General features: G+C 48.7%; 1 protein-coding gene across 1 annotated transcript; it reads right to left on the bottom strand.

The window, feature by feature from the left end:
- Positions 1–78: 78 nt before the first annotated feature.
- srcap (Snf2-related CREBBP activator protein) lies at positions 79–22,239 on the bottom strand. The gene is made up of 32 exons (XM_052072039.1): positions 22,010–22,239; positions 20,624–20,701; positions 17,559–19,927; positions 17,098–17,337; positions 16,650–16,976; positions 16,134–16,326; positions 15,073–15,242; positions 14,739–14,832; positions 14,476–14,565; positions 14,116–14,286; positions 13,826–14,040; positions 13,440–13,617; positions 13,223–13,359; positions 12,818–12,987; positions 12,249–12,578; positions 11,991–12,177; positions 11,743–11,912; positions 11,342–11,580; positions 10,832–11,047; positions 10,393–10,551; positions 9,925–10,047; positions 9,345–9,662; positions 8,738–8,955; positions 7,857–8,173; positions 7,426–7,628; positions 7,104–7,273; positions 6,590–6,786; positions 6,341–6,455; positions 6,141–6,266; positions 5,608–5,784; positions 5,379–5,462; positions 79–5,273 (listed from the first exon to the last, which is right to left on the bottom strand). The coding sequence occupies exons 3-32, from the start codon at positions 19,710–19,712 to the stop codon at positions 1,230–1,232; spliced, it is 11,532 nt and encodes a 3,843-aa protein (XP_051927999.1). The 5' UTR covers positions 19,713–19,927; positions 20,624–20,701; positions 22,010–22,239; the 3' UTR covers positions 79–1,229.
- Between the last annotated feature and the right edge of the window lie 117 nt (positions 22,240–22,356).

Raw genomic sequence — 22,356 nt, 5'->3', positions numbered from 1 at the left:
ACGTGGCACAGGTGCATGCGAAAGCAAAAACATTGTCGGCTGCCATGATTTTTGCTGCAACAAATTAATATTTCGATGTTCACATTTAACATTTTTAATGAAGTAATCTGTTATTTTTTTATAAATACAACAAAAATTGTAAAAATAAAAATGCACATAATCTGTCAATGATATGGTTTAAAATGAGCATGTTGCATTTTAGTAAATATTTTACATATTACTTTTATTCCATTTGAAGTTGCCCCCATCCCGAACTTAAAGTATTAACTGAACTTTTTTGAACAAGCGGCACAAAAAGCGTTAATTTAAAAATGAACGCTATGTACTACTAGTCTGAAAATGAGTCGGAAGAAAAACTTTGGTAATGAAGGGGGAAAAAACTATTCAATTTTGGTCTTTTTATTCAATAGTAACTGTCTTATTGTTCAAGTAAAACAATGTGGAATTACAAGGGATTGAAGGAATGCAACAAATAAATTGACAACCCCCCCGCCCCAAAAAAAAGACCATCACCCGACCAAACAAACCCCCCGCATCCTCAATCCCACACCTGAAAGGAAATTCATTGCTGGTCACTTTCTGTGGACCGCTCCATTCACATATTCTGGCCCTGTTGGTATTTTACAGAACAAAGGCGTGACAAGTAAAATAATTTGGTAGCACAAATACAGATCTCATTCCAGAAATGTATCGTAATATTTTTGAGGGGGGAGGCAGGCTTTTCTGCACAATAAGAAAAGCTCAACACTCCAGAGTGCTTCACAAGGCAAACTCGGGTCCGAACCCTTTCACAAGGCCAAAGAGGCACTGACGCACGAGAAACATTACAGTAACTTTGCCTCGGGATCGCTGGGACCACATCACAATTTTGCTGTGATGAGATGAACCAATGATGGAAGAAAGAAAAAGAAGTGAGGATGTGCAAATAAGAAGAACCAAGAGAACGCAAAGAAGCTCCAGCTAGCAGCCATCTCTGCGATATTTCTCTTCAGTCCTGAAATGATGACAGTACACCACGCCCACGCTTTACCTCCATTCCGCCGCCCAGCCTGCTGTAACGTGGATCTCTTCCACCCAGTCCGGCTCCCCTGCGCCGCCCCCCGGCCAGCTTCGTATCTAAAGGAGGGCGAGGGGTGCCCAAGACACCGGCATGTCCCTGGGCTTGTGCGGTAACCCCGAAGGCCCGGACGCGCTCCGTGACGACACCTCACACTCCAGGGCACTGGCGCTCATGTCTTGTTGTGGCGTTGTTGACTGGCGGAGGACCGCGTGCTGGCCGCCGGTGACCGGGCCTGAACAGCAGCCGCCGCCGCCACACTCCTCAGGATACGGTCTGGCGTGCCCTCCGTCCCCGCGGTGCCCGCCGCCTCCTGCAGCAGCTTCTGAGTCTTACGCCCACCCCTTCGTGGGGCCTCCTTGCCGCCCCGTTCGGCGCTGCGGTCTCGGTCGCTACCCGAGGAGGTGGCACAAGAGCTGGCCCCTTTGCTGTCCGTGTTCTGAGAGCTGACACTGGGGGCCCGCCGGCTGCTGTCGCTGCTGCTACGACTTCGGCAACTTTGTGGCCCCCCGCCGTCTGCCCCACAGCTGCTGTTGTCCGGCCTCTCACCATCCACCTCGCCATCACTGCTGCAGGCGCTCCTGCCCTGCGTCAGCTCCCTGTCATGCTCCTTCACTCTTGCCACCTTTTTACTTCCGACATCCTTTGCGTCCCCTTTAAGCCTTTTGTATTTAGGCCCATCCAGGGGGGGCACAAGGGACCCCGGGCACTGCCTGGTGGAGCGAGGTATGGGGCGACTGGCCTGATTGTGTGTCAAGGGTTTGCTGTCATTTTTACTTTGGGTAACAGAACTGTTCTGAATAGAAGTTGGGACCATTTTACTTTTGGATTTTTGTTTTTTTTGGTCAGGAGACAAAGACGCAGCAGCAGTGTTTCCACCGGCTTTAGCAGCAGGGTCCTTGCGGGGGGTGTGACCAGGGGTATCCACCCTTCCTTTCATGGCGAGAAGTTTGGCAGCTGCGTTGAGTGCCGAGCACCGTTTCCCCAAGACTTCGGGTTCAGGGGGCTGTGGGGCCGCACGATTAGCGGGAGCCTTCTTGTCTCGAGAAGACCATGCTAATCTCCTTATGATCCTAACAGACGACGAGTCGCTGCCAGAGTCGCCACCAGTGGATGTGTTGGCATTGCTGTCGGAGCTGTGGGTTGGCTTCCTACCCCGGCGCTTGCTGCTCTGCTCTTTGACTTTGTCTTGGTTCTGGTCCCGGTCTTGCCGCTGGTGAGTTAAGCGGCTTTCCTTCCCCCGCTCATCGTCGTCTGAGTCGCAGGAGGACGATGAACCAGGTCTCCTGTGAGGTGATGTCGCATCGGGGTCCCTCTGGCTTTCGTCCTCTTCCAATTTGTCTCCTATTGCCCCATCTGAGGTGACGTCCACTCGCTGTTTCTTGGGAGGATGTCGGTTCTCGTATGTCCTCTTGTGGTGAGCGTGACGAGTGAGGGTGGACGTGGAGCAGCCGGATGAGGGTGACGACGAGCAAGCCGACTCCTGGCTGCTCTGCCGACTGAGAGATCTTTTCTGAATGAGAGCCTTGAGCTCCTCGCCGGGTTCTTCGACTTCCCTTTCTGTGACAGAGGCACTTTTGTCCATGTCTGTCGCTTGGTTTTCCTTCTCGATGGGTTCGGCCTCAGCAGAAATCTCCTTCTTTGTGCATTTGATGTCCAGCTGTGTGTCCTCTTCAGCCTGAACACCATCCACTTCCATCTGCGTAGTCTGGTCTAGATCCTTTTCAGACAAGGAGGGGTTTGACTCTGTATCAGCAGGGGTCTTTGCCGACTCTTTAGCGGAAGAGATGACTGCACATACGGTTTCTGCTTGTGAAGAGGTGACTGGAGACGTTTGAGGAGCAAGTGCTGTGGTCATTGATGCGATTGGTATTTCTGTGTGGGCCGTGCTCGTCAACACTTGGGTAGTTGTGGTGCTACTTATGGTAGACGATGGAGTGACTAGTTCAGAGTTGGGCGAAGCAACAGAAGTACAATCCTCTGAGAGGGCAGCGGATGTTGACGTTGTGACTGTGTCGGTGAGTGTTGCATCTATCGTGGTTGTAACTGATGATGGAGGACTGAGGGCTGGAGAAAGTGGAGCAGATGTTGGTAAGATTGTGTTTTTAAGTTGCTCGGTTGTTGATGGCTCCACAGGAAGCTGTGCGTCACGTGCACAAGCCGTGACGGTGGGCGAAGACGTGGGTTCGCTAGTGTTCGACTGATCCGATACATGCTCATTCTTGTCCGGTTCTGGGTCTTCCACTGGGCTTGCTGAGATGTCATGCTTGAGGGTTTCTGTAGTGTTTGCTGGTGGATCAGGAACAACTGGAGGTTCAGCAGGAGGGACAGGGGCTGCCTCCAGGATCTCCATGGCTGATGGCATGACGGCGTCCGGTTTTGATGTTGGGTCTGCCTCCACCATTGTCGGTGGTGGTGAAGAAGGGCAAGAAGCTGGTGTTGCATCAGTGGTGGTTTTGGCAGAATCAAGTTTTGTAGAGGGCTCTGATGGAGCATCAGAGGGTCTAGAAAAGTCTGGTACGGGAGGAGGTGACAAGACAGAGCTGACAGGTGGTGATAGACTTGTGTTACTTTCAGGGATCGGGACAGTGGAAACCTGGTTTGGGGTCGCCGAGGAAGGGCAGCAGACAGGATCAGGGGAGGCTACATGAGGTTCTCGTGTGGCATCAGCATCGACTGCTGAAGTTGAAACAGAAGAGGACGTTTTATTTGTATGCGTTATCGATAATGCAGACTCTACAGTCTTTGAGTCCGTTTCCTCAGTCTTGGCAGACAGGAAGTCCCGATCCGTGCTTTCTGACTTCAGTGTATCAGGATTGTATTCACTGCATACATCCGCAGCTTGGGTGACTTTTTTAGATTTGTGTCCATCAAAAACAAAGTCTGGAGTACTCACAGAGTCTTTCCGGGGTCGTCCCCGTTTGCGCTTTGGGGAAAGGCTTCCATCCTCACATGGTGAAACAGGTTGCGTGGGAGGAGGAGACACTGTGTTGTTGAGCTCAAGCAACTTGGACTGACATTTAGGGGGCCGGCCCCTCTTTCTTTTAGTGGGCACATCAAGGGAATTACCACCAGCATCAGGCGAAGCAGGAAAGGTCTCTTTACTCAGTGAAATGTCCATTTTCTTGTGCTGGTTCCTTCCTCGACCGGCATGGAGCTGCTCTCCAAGTTGAGCCGCCATACGAGATTCCGTTTCCAGCCTGCGGCGGACTGGAAGATTCCTCAGCACGGGCATGTCCGGAGACAAGTGGGGAGGAGAATATGGAGGATAAGCTCTGACAGGCTGCAGGTGCACAGGTGGACTCGATGTAGAGTCTTGGTCTTGACAAGATTTGGTCAGAGGGTTTTTCAGGCTGCTGTCAGGGACCAATGAGTCTTTATTTGGTTCCTCACTTGAGTTCTCCTCCACCGACGGCTCCTCTGAAGATGCTCCAGCTCCACTTCCTCGCCACCTCTTCTTCCTTGGCTCTTTCTCCTCCACCACAGTGACAAGCCGACCTGGAAGCTTCCGCAGGACTTTGGCTGACGGCGAATCATCTACAAGGCCCTTCAGGACTTCATCATCGGCGGACTGCCGCTTGCGAGGCGAGCGACAGCTGGTGGAGGGCGGAGACATGGCGCTTTGGTCTTTAGCCTCATCAGCTTTTGCCTCATGCTGCACTGGACAGACTGATGTGAGCGAGGACTCAGAAATCATGCTTTCCTCTTTGCCTCTCTTGGGCATCTTGCTCTCAGTTTCAGCCGCATTTTGTTGCTTGCCTCCAGGGGACAGGATTGAAGGCGAGGAAGGCACTGAATCGGCCGGAGGCTTGATTACGACTGTTTGCTGGTCTCTGGCAGGAGATGACGAGACTTTGGAACATTTGGGGGGATCCTGCAGCTTTGTTGATGTCTTTGGAGGGTCTGTGTGAGACGGGATACAAGAGTCTTTGGGGGCATTGCGTCCTCTAAGACCAGTGCGGGTAGGCACTTCCCTATGCGTTGTGGGCTCAGGCTCGGTTTCAGGCGAAGCCCCACGCAGACGACCACTCGTCCTTGTCGAGGTGACAACCTTCATCTTGTCCTTGGGCTTGCGTCCACGTCGTGCGGGGGCAGGCTGAGTGGGCTCCACTGAGGGTTGAGCCAACAAAACCTCATCTTCATCAGAGGAAGCGTGCAGCCTTAGGCCCCCCTCCTTGGCCTGGTCCAGACCCTTTCTGGCAGCCTCCACTTGTTCCTAAACACGCAGAAAGATTACATGTTGATTGAAATCACGGTCTAATTCAAGCATGTCAAACTCAAGTCCTGAGAGCTAGATGCTGTCAGGTTACTCAAGACTTACCTCAGCTTGTTTCAGTTCTTCTTTGCAGACATCTTCTAAGGAGGCTTCCAGGAAGTTCATGGCATATCGCTCAATAGGAGTGAGCTGGGAATATGAAAGAGGGTATAGCAGGTGTTTCAGAAGAGAGGTCACAGGGGTTCTCAAAATTTTTGTGTCGAAGACATCTGAACAGAGGAGAATTTTTTTTCTCAAAGGAAACCCTCATAATTGTCTCGCTAATTTAATTCACCTGTTCCACCAGAGCGGCTATTTCCTGCTCCGCTTTTGAGAGCTCCTCCACTTCTTCTTGATCGGCTGCGTCATCTAGTGGAATGTTCTCATTAAACTCTGCCAGCTCTGCCACCTGCTCGGCTTTGGCTTGAGAGGCTGCCACAATGTCCTCCTCATCTTCTGCACGACAGAGCGCCTGCAAGATGGTTGTGCTAATTCAGTCAATGAACTCAATTTACTTTTGGTCATAGAGCACTTGAAAAACAGGCAATCGAACTGTTTGCTCGTGTGCACATCATCTAATCCTGGGGTTCTTAACATTTTTAACCTTCGAGCCCAACTGTTTTTGTGCACATTGGCTTGAACTCTTTACGTATTCATACTGTATTGATTTAATTGCTGTAACGCTAGTTTGATTTGTATTCCATAAATAAATAAAACCTACTTGCAGCTTAACAAGCTAAAATCTTGCCCCCCCCTCAAAAAAAAAAAGACTACCAAAAGCATATTTCTCACAAATATTCACAAATGTTTAAGAATCACTGATCTAACCTGTTCCAGAATGGTGGTGTTCTGCTTGTTGCCAGCTTCCTCGTCCTCAGCGTGAGGCATTGACACCTCCACAGCCGGCTCCCTCCTCTCACCATCGTTGACGTCAAACAGCTCTCGGATAGTTTGCTGAGGAACAACCGACAACACGTTTGGAAAGTTTTCGCAAGCGATTTCATTGGTATGCGGGCAGGAGCTTGTACCTCTTTGAAGAAGGCAGTGGTGAAGTTCCCTCCTTCGATGGCCATATCTCCCAGCATTCTCTTCTGGTTGGCTTTTTTCAGAATATTCTCCTCCACGGTGCGTTCGCTGATTAGCCTGAAGACGAGGACAAACGCATCATCAGTGCAAACGCTGATGTAGAAATGCATGTTCTTGGGATGTGGAGGGAAGCTGGAGTAAAACATGAAAACTCGATACTGGAAGGCCATTAGCAAGATTTAAGAACCTACCTGTAGATGTGGACATCTCTGGTCTGTCCAATCCGGTGGCACCGGTCCTGGGCTTGAGCATCCATGGTGGGGTTCCAGTCGCTGTCGTAGAACACGACCGTGTCGGCACCCGTCAAGTTTACTCCTACGCCTCCGCTACGAGTTGACAAAATGAAGCAGAATATCCGACGATCTGCATTGAAGCGCTCCATCAAGGCCTGGAAGAGAACGAAAAAGTTGGAACTTGTATCCAAAAAAAGAAATCAGAGGTGGGAATAAATGTGCACGTTATAAATCTCAAGTTAACCTTCAAATCTCAAGCAAAATCTAAGTTACTGTTGCAAAAATCAAGCAAGGCATGTTCAATGTCCAAAGTTCAAATCTAAATGAATTTCGGAGTGTGATCAAGCCAAGGCCGAGTCACACCAACGTTTTGTCCAAGGAAGGAGCCAACTTCTGAAATTGTCCACTTCAGTCTGACTTGAGTCAGTTCATTTGACTTAAGTCCCCACCTCTGATAGACATCTGCACCGACCTGTCTCTGCTCCACCCGTGTGCTGCCATCCAGCCGCAGGTAAATGTGTCCGTGATAGTTGAGGAACTGTTCCAAAATGTCCAACATACGCGTCATCTGCGTAAAGATCAGCACTCGGTGACCGCCCGTCTTCAGGTTTCGTAACAGCAGGTGGAGGGTCTGCAGCTTCCCTGAAGTAAGATGAAACCAAAGTCAAAAATAAGGACTGCGCAGGAAGTACACAACGTTGTTGTGGAGTGGGACAACATGGTCTGAATGTAAAATCTAGGAGTGTAGTCAACTTTAGTTGTGTATTGCCAACTATGCAAAAAATACTTCTTACCACAATCATACTGGATAAGCCGCAGATCCGGGAACTGGGTCCTCATGTTGCACTGGATGCGATGGAGGCTGCGAGTGAGAGGCGCCACTTGAGCAGAGAGCGCTGAGGAGAACACCGCCTCCTTATGACTCAGCGAGGGAGGAGTATGGCAGCAGTGCATTGTTATGCGAGCAGCTTCCACGGGTGGGATGGCAAACGTAAACCTGACAATAAAGAGCACAATTTGTACTTTTCTACCGGGTACATTTAGAAACAAGTTCTTCAAGTCACATGCCATAGCTTGGTCGGCTGGAGTGAGTTTCAGATCAGACACCGCTCGGGTGAAGTGAAAAATACTCAGAATCTCGTGTTGTTTAAAAAAAAAAAAACGTTTTTGACAATTACCTCCAAACATGTTCTTAAAGTCATACGATGAAGGTTTAGAAACCTACCGGTCCACAATGTCTGAGAACAGCATTAACCTCTCCTCAATGCTGTGGATGGCATTTGCCACTGAATGACTGTGACTCCACAAGTTGTGCGGGTGTCGCCATTGTGACATCAAACAGCTGCCGTGGCCCGAACGCTTCCACTCGGCCTCGGCAGGCCGAAGGGCGGCAGGTGAGGGCTGGGGCCCGGGCAGGAATGTCAGGAAATCCAGAACCTCCGTGCCAAACACAGGCTTTGCAGCAGAACGGCACTCGCTGACCCTGAAGATGAAGTCCAGTTTGCTGTCCCGCTGCTTCTTGACGGCCTCGGCCTGCGACGGCTAACAGCCAAGAGAAAGGCGGGAACAGAAATGAAGAGTGAGGACGGGATGCTGATAAAATCATGTTCACTCAAAGGTAAACAAAGAAAGAAGTTATTTGACAAGTGAATTTTTTTAAATTTAATTATTCTCACCTTATGCTTGTTCCTGTAAAATATGTAATTATTCGCTATAAAAATAATTATTGAAAAAACATGCCGTTTATTATAAAAAAATTAAAAGGGGACTTTGTGCCAGTAATATTTGTTCTAAAATAACAGGCATGTCAGACTTATGTGACATCACAATCATATCAGAGCTTTTGTTTTGGCTTCTCATCTCTTTACCAATTCTAGAGATAAGGTCATGAGGAATAATTGATTTATTCGGCTTGTTTTATTGGCGCACAGCTCCCCATTTTTTGGGGATCCACTTTTGTAAATGTTACAATGTCATTTCTTGCTAATTACTTAGTGGTTCCCAAGCTATAGATCTAAAACGACTGATGTTGTTTGCATGGACAGAAGCCAAACCATTGCAAATTTGCTATCTTGATGTTGACATTTAAAATTTGCCTAAACTTACAATGTAAAAAGGAGATCGAGGAAGCAGTCGTGGCCTTCTTCTGGGTGGAGGACGGGCTTTCGGAGCAGCAGTGGGTTTTGCCTTTATTACAGCTGCAGTCTGACTGGTGCTGGCGACCGCTGCGGTGGCAGTGGAGGTTGTGGTACTGGTGTCAGTGCTGGTGCCATCAGGGGCTGCTGGCTTGGATGCAGCACATGACGTCGTTGCCTCTGCTGGAGCTGAAAAGGAAGAGGGAAAAGACATCAGCATGGCTGGAGACACTCCAAAGTAATCAAATTAAATGGGAGTGGGACAGTGAGGGGAGAAAGAGGACTGAAGATCAGCCGCCAAGTGGGACTAAGTCACATTTGTGCAAGTTAGAGTCTGAAGTCTTAACCTTGAAGCCAAATTAAATTTCAAACAAGTGAAACCCTATCATTAATTGGGTTAGCCGCTTGCGATATATCACAAATTACAAGTCAAGTCTTTCATGAGTTTTAGCCATAAATATTTATTTATGTCTTACAATCAAGTCAATGTGACTCAAGACCCCCCACCCCTTCTGGCTATGATCCACTTCTGCTCATGTACACACCATATTGAGAGAAAAAAACTCAAGTTCTCTCACCTGGCTGCTCTGTGCAAGGTGGAGGAGGCTGCACTATTTTGAGGATGGGGACCGGGGGCTGGGCTTGGTTGGGGGTGGTGCTGGGAATTCTAGGGGGGGCTAGAGTGTAGTGGACAGTGGCAGGACCAGGGGTACGCTGGGCCACCTGCTGCGTGGCCGTGTTTCGGACAGGGGTTGCGTTTGGGTGGGGGTGAGAGGAAGCCACACGAGGGGACGGGGCCACGGCCAGGGTCGGCACGGGGCCCCCCTCCTTGCCTGCTGCTTGACGTACGACGATCTTCACTACCCCAGGGCTGCTCACCACACAGGAAGGTGACCCTAAGAAGAAATTATATAGAATATTTATCTGCAGCTATTAACATATGAAGAATTTAGGAAGATTATAACTTGTTTTTCATGAAAAGATATGACGCAACTCTTATAACATTTTTTATAATACTATTTCTAAAAAAAGAGCCCACTTTTAAACTCGTATGACATCAAAAAGGGGAGGTCCATGATAAAAAAAAATCTTCCCCTGCAAGGGTCACTGGTGCAAAAGGTTTGAGGACCCCCGCACTACACAGACGAAGAGAGACACCTTGAGAAGAAGCACTGGGGGTAAGTCGGTGGGCAGTGGGTGGAGGGCTCTGGACCGTCACCTGGGCGGCCTGGCTGATGAGATGATGGTGCCCCCCACTGGACAAAAGGTGCATCACATTGCCTGCAGGACACAAAGTTAGTCATTTCAGATTAGATTCTCAATTTGCAGGTTAAGAACCAAAGGCGAGTCGCAGACAACTGTGAGAAAAAACTGACAGGGCATCCTCAATTTCTAATTGTACAGACATACGATGTAATGAGGCAAGAACTAGCTTGCGTTCTGGCCTAAGAAGAGGCGGTCATGTGTTCGCGCCAAAGCACTCTACATTACCGCCATAGTTATATTTTTTATTGAATCCTTTAATAATTATAACCTTGATGTGTTTTTCTTACAAAAAAATACTGTAATTATGACTTTAAAACTGTTAAAGATACTAACACCAATTTAAAAAAAAAATCAACATACCTTGTATGGGACGTGGAGGAGGTGCCTGGTGTATGGGCGCTCCTGAAAGGGTCAGTTTGTTGCCCTGCAGCTGGAAGGTGACCGGTTTACTGCCCTGACACGATGACACCGGACGCCCGGCCAAGGAGGCGAGCTGCGCTATGCTCACCACCTCACCAGCTAGGCACAGAAACAAGAAAATGACGACCGGTCACAATTTTCTAAACATTTTACTGTACTGTGTATTTTCGTGGGATAATACTGAAGAAATAGGACTGACGTTAACGGTTTGATGAAACATTTTGTTGTTTAAATATACATCGATAATTCTCTTGCTTTATGCATCAATTTTACAGTAATTTTCAGACGGGAGCGAAGAATAAACAGCTTGAAGCAAGCGCACTTGTCCTTTTATCTTTTCATAATGGCAAACGAGCATAAGTAAAAATGAAAGACTTACAAGGCAGCCTGGCTTGCATGTCTGGACTGAGGAGAACTCTTTGCGGCATGATGCTGCCGGGGTTGGGACTCGGGTGTCCGGGAATGCCGGTGGTGCATGGAGCAGGGGGAGGGCGCACCGTCAGTACCTGCTTGGGAATGCTGGATCTCACAGCCGTTTGAGCACCAGGAGGCAGAGGGGCGCGAGGAGGGGCTGTGGCAGTCACCGAACATATCACTGTAATGGTGGAAAAAATGTGGATGCCATTTTTGTAGAACTTCTGTGTGAATGGTGAAAAGTTGACTTTCAAGTTTAATTTGTTCAGTGATTTACTTTTGAAAACTTTCTGGGTTGAAAATGTCAAACTTTGGAAAGTGAAAAATAGCTTCCATCTTAATTGATCGGAAATTGAAATGGTTTGATTGTTTGAAAAATGTGGAGGTGTGTAGGGACAAAAGGTGGGAAGAACAATGTCCTGTATGTACAAATAGCTGGCAAGAGATGCAATGTCATCAGATGCATAACATCTACCTTGTTGAACAGCTGGAGCAGTTGGGGGCGCAGATGGGGGCACAGGCGCGGGCACAGGTGTAGGCATGGGTGTAGGTGTAGGTGTAGGTGTAGGTGTAGGCGTAGGCAAAGATGCTGGCGCCGCTGTGGCCTCTGGGCTCGTAGGTTTGGAGGTCTGAGCTGCAGGCGTCACCGAGCAGGTTGGTTTGTTCATAGGCGTCACAGAGCCGCTGTCGCCTTTGGGTGGCGGGAGGAGTGTCCTGAAATATCAGACACTACAATTGTAAGGAGCAGCTTCGCTCAAAACCTTTTCAATTCTGTTTTTTTCCTGGTTCAAATGGATTGTTTTGTCAATTTCTATATGAGACCTTAACAAATGAGCACTTCTCACTGATAATATGAATAGGAACATGACTATGTACCTGTTGACCTTCATGCGGATCGTTCGGGGTCTAGGCAGGGGTTCGGGAGACTCGATGATCTCCTGAATGAGCTGGCGACTGACTTTGTGGTTTGGTATGAAGACATCCGCCTGATAACGAGTCACGCGGCCCTCCAAACCAATGAGGTTGAACATCGAAAGGTCACAGCGCTGCATGCGGATGAGAGAGAGAAAAAAAAAGCTCAGCAACACAGCTGTAAAAATGAGACACAATTGCTAGTTGCCAACCTTCAGAGGAGACACCTCCAGGGCGTCCACCACCAGGGAGGCGGTACAGAAAACTATAGGCTTGGTGATGAAAGGCGACTGGATGGGTCGAGGGTCAAACAGGTTGGGGTGGTTGCACACTTTCCGAAGCTGCATTAGAATGTTGATGACGGACATGAAGTGCCCGCTAGCAAGGGTCTCCTTGGTCCTGGGAACAAAGAGACGTTTGGAGGTGAGACGATGCAGAGACCGAAAGGTTCTATAATGTACTTTACTCACGAGGCCTGTGCCATGAAGTCATCGTAGAGAAAACGCTGCCTCTTGGAGAGGCGACAGCGCACTACGTGCTCATACTTCTTTGGCATCTGCTTCTCCACGTCGGCCTTGATCCTCCTGAGCAGGAAGGGCCTGAGAACCTTGTGGAGCCTTTTAACCAGGCCGTCATTGTACTCCTGGCTGCCCTCGATCATGCCAGTCAGCGGGTTGGAGAACCACTCCTTGAACTCGCGGTGCGACTGGAAGACGTGCGGCATCAGGAAGTGCATCAGAGACCACAGCTCCATCAGGCTGTTCTGCAGTGGAGTCCCTGTCAGCAGCAGGCGTCTGTGGCTAAAATTCAGAGGAAAAAGCCAACATTTAGCATGACTGATTCGATTGATCATAAGAAACTGGAGGGTCATAAAATCATCACTGTTGGTGACTGGCTTATAAATGAGGCGGAAAATACAGTGACATGAAACCACCGTGAAAAGGGAGGATACCATTGAACACTACATGACGAATGCACAGTTGGACTTTTAAGTTCTGAGATCTCGAGTCCTCATGCTTATTCAGACGGCTGTAGAGACCTGTTGAAGTTTAGCAGGCTCTGCCAGCGTTGGGACTTGAAGTTTTTGATGTTCTGCGCCTCGTCGAGAATCAGGTAGCGCCATGACTTGCGTCGGAAAGCCTGGTGATCCTGCAGCACCAGCTTGTACGACGTGATGCAAACGTGGAAAGCGTTGGGCTTGGTCCATCCCTGTTGAGGAGAACAAAAGCGGTTCGTAAAGTGGGTCTCAAATTCGGGACCGTGGGGCCGCGAGTCGTGGCGTCCACAAAATAATTTACAATATCATTTAAAGAAGTCAGTTGGGTACTGGCACACCAGTAATATTCAAACACCGACTACTCCTCCCTACCTTTGCAGAAATTAAAAGCTCAGTCAAGAGATTCGTCATTCTGTAAGTGAACTAAGACGATGCAATAGTCATTACCTGTCTCTTCAGCTTTCTCTCCTTTTGGCTTCCAAAATAGGTGAGGATTTTGAAGCCGGGACACCAGCGCTTCAGCTCCATCTCCCAGTTTAACATGACACTGGTGGGGACGATGATGAGGTGAGGGCCCCAGTTACCTGCACGCAAGTAATGAACCATCAGTAAATCTTCAATCCCCCCCCCCCAAAAAAAGTGTGAGAGAACACATCAGCACTACTTTTTTCGCAAGCGAGGTGAGCCAGGAGTGCAATGGTCTGGATGGTCTTGCCCAGACCCATCTCATCAGCCAGGATTCCGTTGAGCTTCTTCTCAAACATGGTGACTAACCAGTCCAGTCCAATGTGCTGGTACTCTCGTAGCGTGCCATGAAGGAGAAAGGGGATGGGCGTCTTCACCTTAACGACACAAGAAGGGCGATTTCAAGGATTATTTTTCACTTTCTGCACATTGTCAACAACTCTGGTCCTCAAACCAGGACAAATGTTGGTTGGGAAAAAAAACATTTGTGATATGGCTGGTCTCTCGATTATGTTGTGACAGTTTACTTGAGACTCAAATTTTAAAATTGCCGCAAAACTAAGTCGGCCTAATGTACTAATTCACCTTGGTGGTGGCCAACGTATAGCCCTTGGGCTGCAAACTCTCCGCGGTGGCTGCAATGTGGCTGATCTCTTTCTTGGGCCGCGAGCCTGATGAAGACGGGCTTTGGTCTCCCTCCTTGAGCAAGACCTCCATCCCTTCATCTGCACCGTCGTCCTCTTCCTCGCTCTCATCTTTCTCACTGTTCTCCTCCTCCTCTTCACTTTCCCCTGGAGAGTCTGACAAGACACTTATTTATCATCAACGCGGCACAATGCTGTTGGTTGATTCTTGCGAAGAATCTTGTCAATTACCGGAGGAGGAAGTGTTGCTTTCTACATCACTCTCATCTTCACTGTCATCCTCTTCATCGCCGGACGCCTCCCATTCCGAGCTTACCTTGGAGCCGGAGGCAGATGGCTCCTCTACATCAGACGCGTATGCTCCTCTGTACTTCTCCAGGAGCTCCTCCATGCTCATGTCTCCTGTAGGTGCAAAAGGGGACGGCAGCCATGAAAAAGCAGACACTGGATGGCTAAATCGGTGGTTCTCAAACTGGGATCCCTGACCCCCAGAGTTCCACGAGCCATAATTTAGGGGCCCATAATAAATTAAACGACGTGTTTGTATCTACAAATTGGGACCAATAAAATAAAGACACTAATTAAACGCACCCTCTTTGGCCAAGTCATTTAGTTCTTCTGCATGATCCACATCTCCTTCCACTTTCTCCTGGGCAGCTATGGTGTCCTCCTCATCTTCAGCTGGTAACCATAGGAAAAAAAAAAACAATCAAATTTAGTAACAGTCCATAAATGTCAAACGTTACCATGTAAAACCGCTACAGAAGACTGATTTTTTTTCCCCTCTTAACTTGTCAAACTTTCCTCAATGTAGGACAGATAAAGAATGAGGTCAATACTGAAAGTCATCTCACCATCCTCCTCATTGGCAGCAAACTCTCCATCTTCCTCCCCTTGTTCTGCCGATGAGGACGATTCATTGGAGCATTCTTCATCCGAGACCAAGTCCTGCGCATCCACTTCATTTAGTGTTTTCGGACTAACTACACCACAAAGTCAATGTGATTTATTCATCCAAAGAAAGGTTAGCCTAAGGGCAGCCCGTAGGCCACAAATGGCGATATTCCGTTCTTTAATCCGTCCTAGCTACATGATCAAGAAAAACTGCAAAGGTTTGCCTACTCCTGCAATGAAACGTCACAAAGACAGAAACTCATTTTTGGGGCGGGGCGTTGACGGGTGTTACACCTGCGCCTGCTGCAGCGTGCTGAGCAGTTGGTCCAGGGGCAGCATGCTCTCTTCCTTCAGCAGTTCAATCTCCCGGCGGTGGCTCTCAGCGTCGTTCCCGTCCTGCTGCTCCTCCACCTCGATGGTCTCCTCATCGTCTTCCTCCTCACAAGGAGGCTCAAAGTCTCGGTCTGCATGAGGGGACACAACTTTTATTTTTGTTACAACAATGTTCTCTGGCTTTATCATGGTTCATCATCTGGACCCTGGCAAAAGAACAATTGCTTTTATGGATACTTAGAATAAATAGGCGAGTGCAAGTTTGAACGCCTTCAGTGTAGCATTATGTTGTGGCATGAATTGTGAGTAACAGAATGGCAACATGCACAAAGGAATACTTTAAAATGTGTGGTTAAATAATTTCAAGTGAATATTAAGACGTTTAAATGTGTTTAAAGAATGCGGGAGATGTAAAGACGAAGAAAAAAAATTGGGAGCGTGTTACATATCTCAGTGATGAACGGGATTTCACTGTATTCAGAAATGTTTTGAGGCCGCATTGAATGAAATTAGTGGAACTTAACCAGGTCAGACATTCAAGGTCAGTCTGAGCTCATGTGGTTGTCGTCAATCATGTGCGAGTCACGTGGGGCTGCCCTGGTGGCGCAGGAATGATACGTGAGTAATAGCGCAGCGGGAGAGGCACAGTCAAACAGGTTAGATGGGTCTTGATGGCCGAGGCCTTCTTCCTGGGCCTGTCGTGCCACTTTTGTCTGTGCGTTTAAAATGCATTACAAGAGCTCAGACAAGGGCAATGTGATAAAACGGTACGGTTTACCCAACAGCCATTACAACTCTTACTCAAAGTATCCGCGATGTGCAGCTATGACAACGTCCCGCTGGGAGATCAGCTTCACGACGACAACAAAGACGTTTGAAGATTTTTACATACAGTTTATAAGAAAGTCTCAAAATTTTCTCCAAGAAATTCAATTTCTGATTTCAATATATTTTGTCTCTTCCGCTTAGAAAAATGAATTAACGTGAACAATTTCAAGAGAAACAGATTTATTAGCTCTCACCGTCTTCATCAGCGGTGGCGGGCACAAACGTCTTGGAAGGTGATGGGATCGGTTCGGGCCGGCTGGCAGGCGCCAGAGACTTGCTGAGGAGGTCAGAGTATTTCTCTGTCTGTCCGACGATGAAGTCCAGCTGGAGGTCCAAAGCCTTCTTCCTCTTTTCCTCCAGTCGAGACTGCTGCTTATACTGCACCACCTGTATGGGACAAACAAGATGCAAATGCTCTTCACCCTTCTGATATTTTTGCATGTTTTTTCTTCTATTTTTTTTTTTAACATTTTAAATCTTGTTAGAATAAATTTCTAGGGAAACGTTGCATTTTTAAAAGCCACTGTCTGCTGACAAAAAATACATTTAAAAAACGTACACAAAACATTTGTTAAATCATCATACATCAACATCTTTTCCTGGTTCCACAAGCAGTCCCGTCCAGATGAAGGCTGGAAAGGCTACAAATCTGAAACAAACTGCACATCTTGGTGTGGGAAAAAAAACATTTTTGAAATGGCATATCGTACCTTCTCCACACTGCTCCAAAAAGCACGAACTTCCTTGGCGATGGAGGACGCGACCCTCCTGATTTTTGCTTGCTCATCTCTCTTGGCCTTTTCCTCTTTTTGCCTCACTTCCTCGTGGTGTCGCATCACCATTCGCACCACCTTCCTGGCCACGCCCCTCTTCCAGCGCCTCTCCTGGGCAAAGTCAGCAGATAGCCACTGCATCTCCTCGCACAAGTAGTCCCAGTGCACTTTGAGCCGCGGCGGCTCAGTCAGGCGGTTGAGGCGCTTAGTGGACCAAAAACCCTCTCGCTTCAGCGCCTGGCTTCGGTGCTCTATGTCGGCCTCCTGCGGGACAACACCAAACTGAAAATTATCTGGAAGTTTTGATTTAACCTATTGTATGGAGTTGGATTGAACCTAACAAAGCGGGAAAAGAGCATACGGTAAATTGGCTTGGTCCACTCACGTGTTTGGCCAACTCAGCCATGTCAGAGCGGCGCTCTCCACGGGGCCGCTGCGGGGTGGAATGATCGGGTGGAGACAACAAGGAAGTGTAGCCCCCGAATGAGGTGGGAGACACAAACTTGCCATGAGGTCCTCGCAGAGGCGACGACTTGTCACGGCGGGAGCCGACCCAGTCGCTGCCGGGTGAAGGTTCGAGGAAGGAGGACGAAGAGGTGGAGGGTGAGGACCCATCTCCTAGCCACTGCCAACACACAGAGGTTGGATGAATGACAAGTTTGAGAAACATGTCTTCTCACTAATCCTTTGTGTATCTATTTTGTACTGTAATCTCCATTATCATGAAAGAAACAAATGCTAAAAACATGCGTAGTGTAATCCAGCGTGCTCAAATAATTGCACATGCATAAATAACACAGTTTCAAGATGATTGTGACTCTTCCTAAGGTAACACAATCTGTTTACCTTATGTGAAGAATTTCGAGCGGTCATGTCTCCGTCCGGTCTCTCTGTGTCGTCGTCGCTGCAATCTTCTTCACTGCTGACTTGAGCATCCAAGGCCTCCGCGTCCCCCGTAGGTTCATCATCATCGTCATCGTCATCCTCTTCGTCGTCCTCCTCCTCCTCCTCTTCGTCCTCCTCAAAGAGGGAGTCGTGCTCTGTCAGGTCCTTGGCGCTAGATGAAGAGGGCGTGACGGCACTTTCCTCACTAAAAGCGCAAGTCGTCGGGCTTGAAGTTCTGACATTTAGGGCCTCTGATTGGCTACACCGTGAACCGGCTGTGTTCCGTCTGGCGACTGGCTTCACCACGTGTGTTCCACCACTCTCAGATGGCATTGAAGAACCAACAACGACAGATTCGGTGGACACCGCGGTGCCCTGATTGTCATCCGGTTTCGAGCCTACTGCCTTCTTGAAGAATGCCTGTTTCAAGAGAGATGCTGTTCCTGGTTGGATGAGCAACAGCTTTGGATTATTACTTCCTGCAGGGTGAGCAATAATAGCGCCCGGTTGGGCACCTGTGGACACAGCAGCAGGCTGGGACGAACCCTCACACGGAGGTTCTTTCGTTCCTGCAGAAGAGGGAATGCCAGCCTCAAGTGTGGCATTGGAAACTTCCGCCCGCTCACTTTGAGCAGCATCTACCGGCAATACGAGCGAGGAAAACGCAGCGTGTCCATCCGCTTCCTGTCTGTCCTTGCTCACCTGCTGACAAGGTGTCAAAACTTGCGTCTGAGTCTGCTCCATGGCGAACGAGTCCACTTCGAGCAAACACACCTGGTTGGAGCTGGCGTCGAGAAGCAGGTGTTGTCCCACTGAAGCTACAGAAATACCGTGGACATTGTTGGTGGAGCAAACTTGTGCTTGGTCTGCATCGTGTTCCTGCTGGGATATAATGACTGTGTCACTGTCCGTAATAGTGTGGATTGAAGGTTCCAGGTGGGATTCCAGGTCCTCGGAGGGGTCCAACAAAGCATTGAACAGGTTGACCTCATATCCCGGAGAGTGAGGTATCTGCACACTGGTACTGACGCACACCGTCTCCTCAGCCACTTCCTCCACCAGGCCACAGAACTGGTACACTTCCACGTTTTGCGCGTCTATCCCTATGTCGCCCTGCACGCTCTCCTGGTACAGCTTGGCCTCAGCCGGCGTGTGCTCTGTGACAATGGCTGCTTCGCACACGCTGCCGTCGGCGCGTTGCAGGAGGTAACTCTGCTTCAGGTGCACGTTGGACCAGCCGCCCCCAAGGTGTGCAGCCTCGCTGACCACCACGATTTGCTGCGAGTCAGCGGAATGCACCAGTTCGGTAATCATGGGCGGTTCCGTTAAGGTTTGAGACGGTTCTGCCTCTGCCTGCAAAGATACAAGCAGGCCCGAGTCCAGCACCGAGCGGACAGCTGAGGACTTAGGGGAACAGTTACTCGGTTCATCAGTCACGCAGCCCGTCTGAGCGTTTGCTGTGCTGTTGAACAAGGCTGGCGTATGTGAAGAACCTGAACCAAGTTCTCCTGTGTTTGGAGTCTCAAGTGTTTCAGCCGAGGGAGGGGCTGCATTGTTTGACGCATCCTCCATCTCATTAACGTGGACAACATCCTGCTGGACCTCTTTGAGGACCTGTGGCAGGTTAACTTGCTCACCAGAGTTCGAAGCAACAGGCGAAGGCGACGTCGATTCCTGACATGCTTTCGCTCGTTCCGACTGTTCAGTAGGTCTGTTCTCCATGGTGCTTGAGAGGCATGAGGCCATGATGCAGACCTGAGCTTGTGTGGTAGCAGTTCCACTCGCGTGTTTTCCGTCAAATTCCAAGTGTGTTTTAGTCTCCGAGTTACACTCCAAATTTTCCTGCCGACCAGTGACGAGTCCAGCGTTGGCTTGGGGAGACTGAAGAGATAGCGACTTGCTATTGGAGATGTTTGTCTCTTTAGTAACAGTATGCACGCCAGTTTGCAATCCTCGAAACCCGCTGGTGATTTGCGGATGTGAGGCAAGGGGGGCACGTGGTTTGAAGTCCTCAGTGTTGGACGAGTTAACGCCATCGACGTGGGCGACGGGCTCGCCACGTGAGATGCAGACGTTAGCAGCACCGGCAACGGTGAGCGGAGAAGCGGTCTCCATGACCGGGAATGGCGATTGGACGCTCTCTGGCAAAGGAGGAAGCGGGCGGGGGGCAGCGGCGGCCGGCTGCGAGACATGCCCAGGTGACTCCCCAGACACATTGTGTGCGGCCTGGGACTTGCCACCCAGCACATCCACAGCCGGAGAGGCTCGCTGCCGCACTGCCGCCTCCCCACAGCCCCCTTGCTCGCTGCTGCTGCGGCCACACGTTGAACCTGGAGATTAAAAAATATAATAACAGTAATGATAATAATAACGTTTTTATCATTTACATTCAAGACCCGCTCGCATTGATGAAATTTTGTACGGCAATAGAGCGAATGCATACACATTGATATAATAAAATAAAAAAGAGAAGTTTGTATTTTAAGGCAGACTGTTTTCATATTACATTATGATATGTAGATAATATTAGAACTTCGTACACAAACTTTACAAAACATTTTCGCCTTATCTGTAACAGCTGAATATATAACAACTGCAAAGGTCACGACGAAAACTGAACACTTGGTATCACTGACGTCTGCAGGCTCAAACCTGAAATACTTCCAAATGACTGCCATGCTGTTGTTCTGGAAATGAAATACCCAACTTGTCTTTTGGTTCCACTAAAGCCAAAAATGTTAATACTACAAAAGCATGAGGAGCAGGTTAAAATTTGGAGGTTAGTATGTCCTCTCCGTTCCTTTTGCTCTTAATTACATTACACCTCGTCCAGTAGTCCTCAGTGCTACCTGGAATATTGCGACACAACTTATTACACCCAAGATGTGTCATTGAAATTCAGACATGCCTGTGTGTATAAATCTATATCATGAGGACGCAAATGAGAAACCTAGTAACAAGGGAATACTGGACAACATTTATTCACATTTATGTACAATACGATTTGACTGCAGGCAACTCCTCACCTGTCTGTGGAATGAGACTCGGATCCTCAGTGCTTTCTACTTCCAGGATGATGAAATTAGGGTCCCCTCCACATGTTCCTGGGAAGCAAACACAGAGACGGGGAACTTTATTCGTCCGGGATATCGGCCCCAAGCTTGGTGTACAGCGACATGAACATGATGTGAGAAGTTACAGAGGACAGCTTGGTAAAGTGTCATCCAGCTCATCACAAAAGTCACGAGATGAGTGACTAGCAGGCTAATTCGCCGCTGCTACTGCCCCAGTGTGCTGAGCTTGTGGGTATGGAGTGTGCATCCTGCAGTAGCAGTAAAAAAAAAAAAAGTGAACTTGTGTTTGCTGCATTCGCCCACAGGAAGAAGTCTGCAGCACGCGCCCTCACGCCACTAGCCGGCGAATGAGTGTTAGCCTCCGCTTATTCATTTCAGTCCATTTTAAAAGATTCATCGACCACAAGTAGGATCTTTAATTACAAAGACATATTCAATGGAATCTGCGTTTGGCCAATTCACATATATGCTCGGTGGCTACACGAGCACTGGCGGCTTACATAAAATGCATAGACACGTAGCGACTGTGGATAAAAACAACACAGTCAAAGAAAACACAGTTTCCCCGTCATAAAAGATGCCTTAAATTTGGTGTTTTCGCAACGCCGGTTTGGCTAACGCGGTTAGCCGATGAGCTAGCTAGCGTCGTACAACAACAGTACTAGGGTGGCACTAGGCAGCTAACTAGCAAGCTACCAGGAGTTAGTCGGTTGCGTTCGTGGGACGCGCAGGCGCCGCATTCCCACCCGCAGTTATGTAATGCTTTCCATTATTGCGTTCAAACGTGACAAGTTGCTTTGAAATGGGCCACCGCGGCTGAAAATGGGCCATTAAAAGCCGCTTGTGCATGTACTACAAATAGGGGACAATCATTCGTGACGTCAGTGCGCGGGGGGGGGGTGTTTTAGCGAAAACCAAACCTGGTATTTTTTTCTTTTTATCACACGGGCCATTTACTTGTCCTTATAGTAAAATTGAAAATTAAAATAGTGTTTCAATTTAGTATACATTAAACAATTTTGTACAGGGCGGTTCGGTGGGGGGGCTCGCTCTGGTCAACGGTAGGCTCTTTAGCAGCGACCACAATGATAGAACACTCAAACACTCGTTTAGTCTGATAATCACATTCCGATTCCATTTCAGATTTAAACCACGACCTAGCAGTTTAGTGTCTGGTCGAAGTTGTTTTAACATTACGACAACCATTTACGGATGCACACCGAAACAATGTGCAGTGTGATAATGCGGTGTCGTCAGTCAGAGCGCCCCCCGAGTCTCTCATGACTTCCTCTTTGGCCCCCTCCCTTTCAAAGGCCGCCATCTTAAGTTCCCACCTACCTGAATTTTCCGAGCAGTTTTCTTTTACTAAATTCTCGTTGAAGGAGTCGTCATCCGTGTAAAATCGCACTCAATCCGTGATGCCGGCGGCCCAAACTGCCTCCCGGTACCCAACGAGGTAGCAGTCGACCTCGATGAAGAAGTTAAAATACGGACGGGGAGAGAGTGTCTTTCGGCTCAGAATGTAGCGGTCGCGGGGAGGAGACTTAGCGCAGCGAAATGGTGGAGCGGCGCTACTCCTCGCAAAGTACACAACAGACGCAACTCTCGCGATACCGTAACCGGCGCGACCCTTGAAATGTCGACGAGTTCGCAGTTGAATTACCGCTTTCAAATCTGAACTCGGC

The sequence above is a fragment of the Hippocampus zosterae genome, chromosome 7 (assembly GCF_025434085.1).
Source record: "Hippocampus zosterae strain Florida chromosome 7, ASM2543408v3, whole genome shotgun sequence".
Taxonomy (NCBI): Eukaryota; Metazoa; Chordata; class Actinopteri; order Syngnathiformes; family Syngnathidae; genus Hippocampus; species Hippocampus zosterae.
The sequence above is the reverse complement of the archived record's forward strand: the minus strand, read 5'-3'. Positions and strand labels throughout refer to the sequence as shown.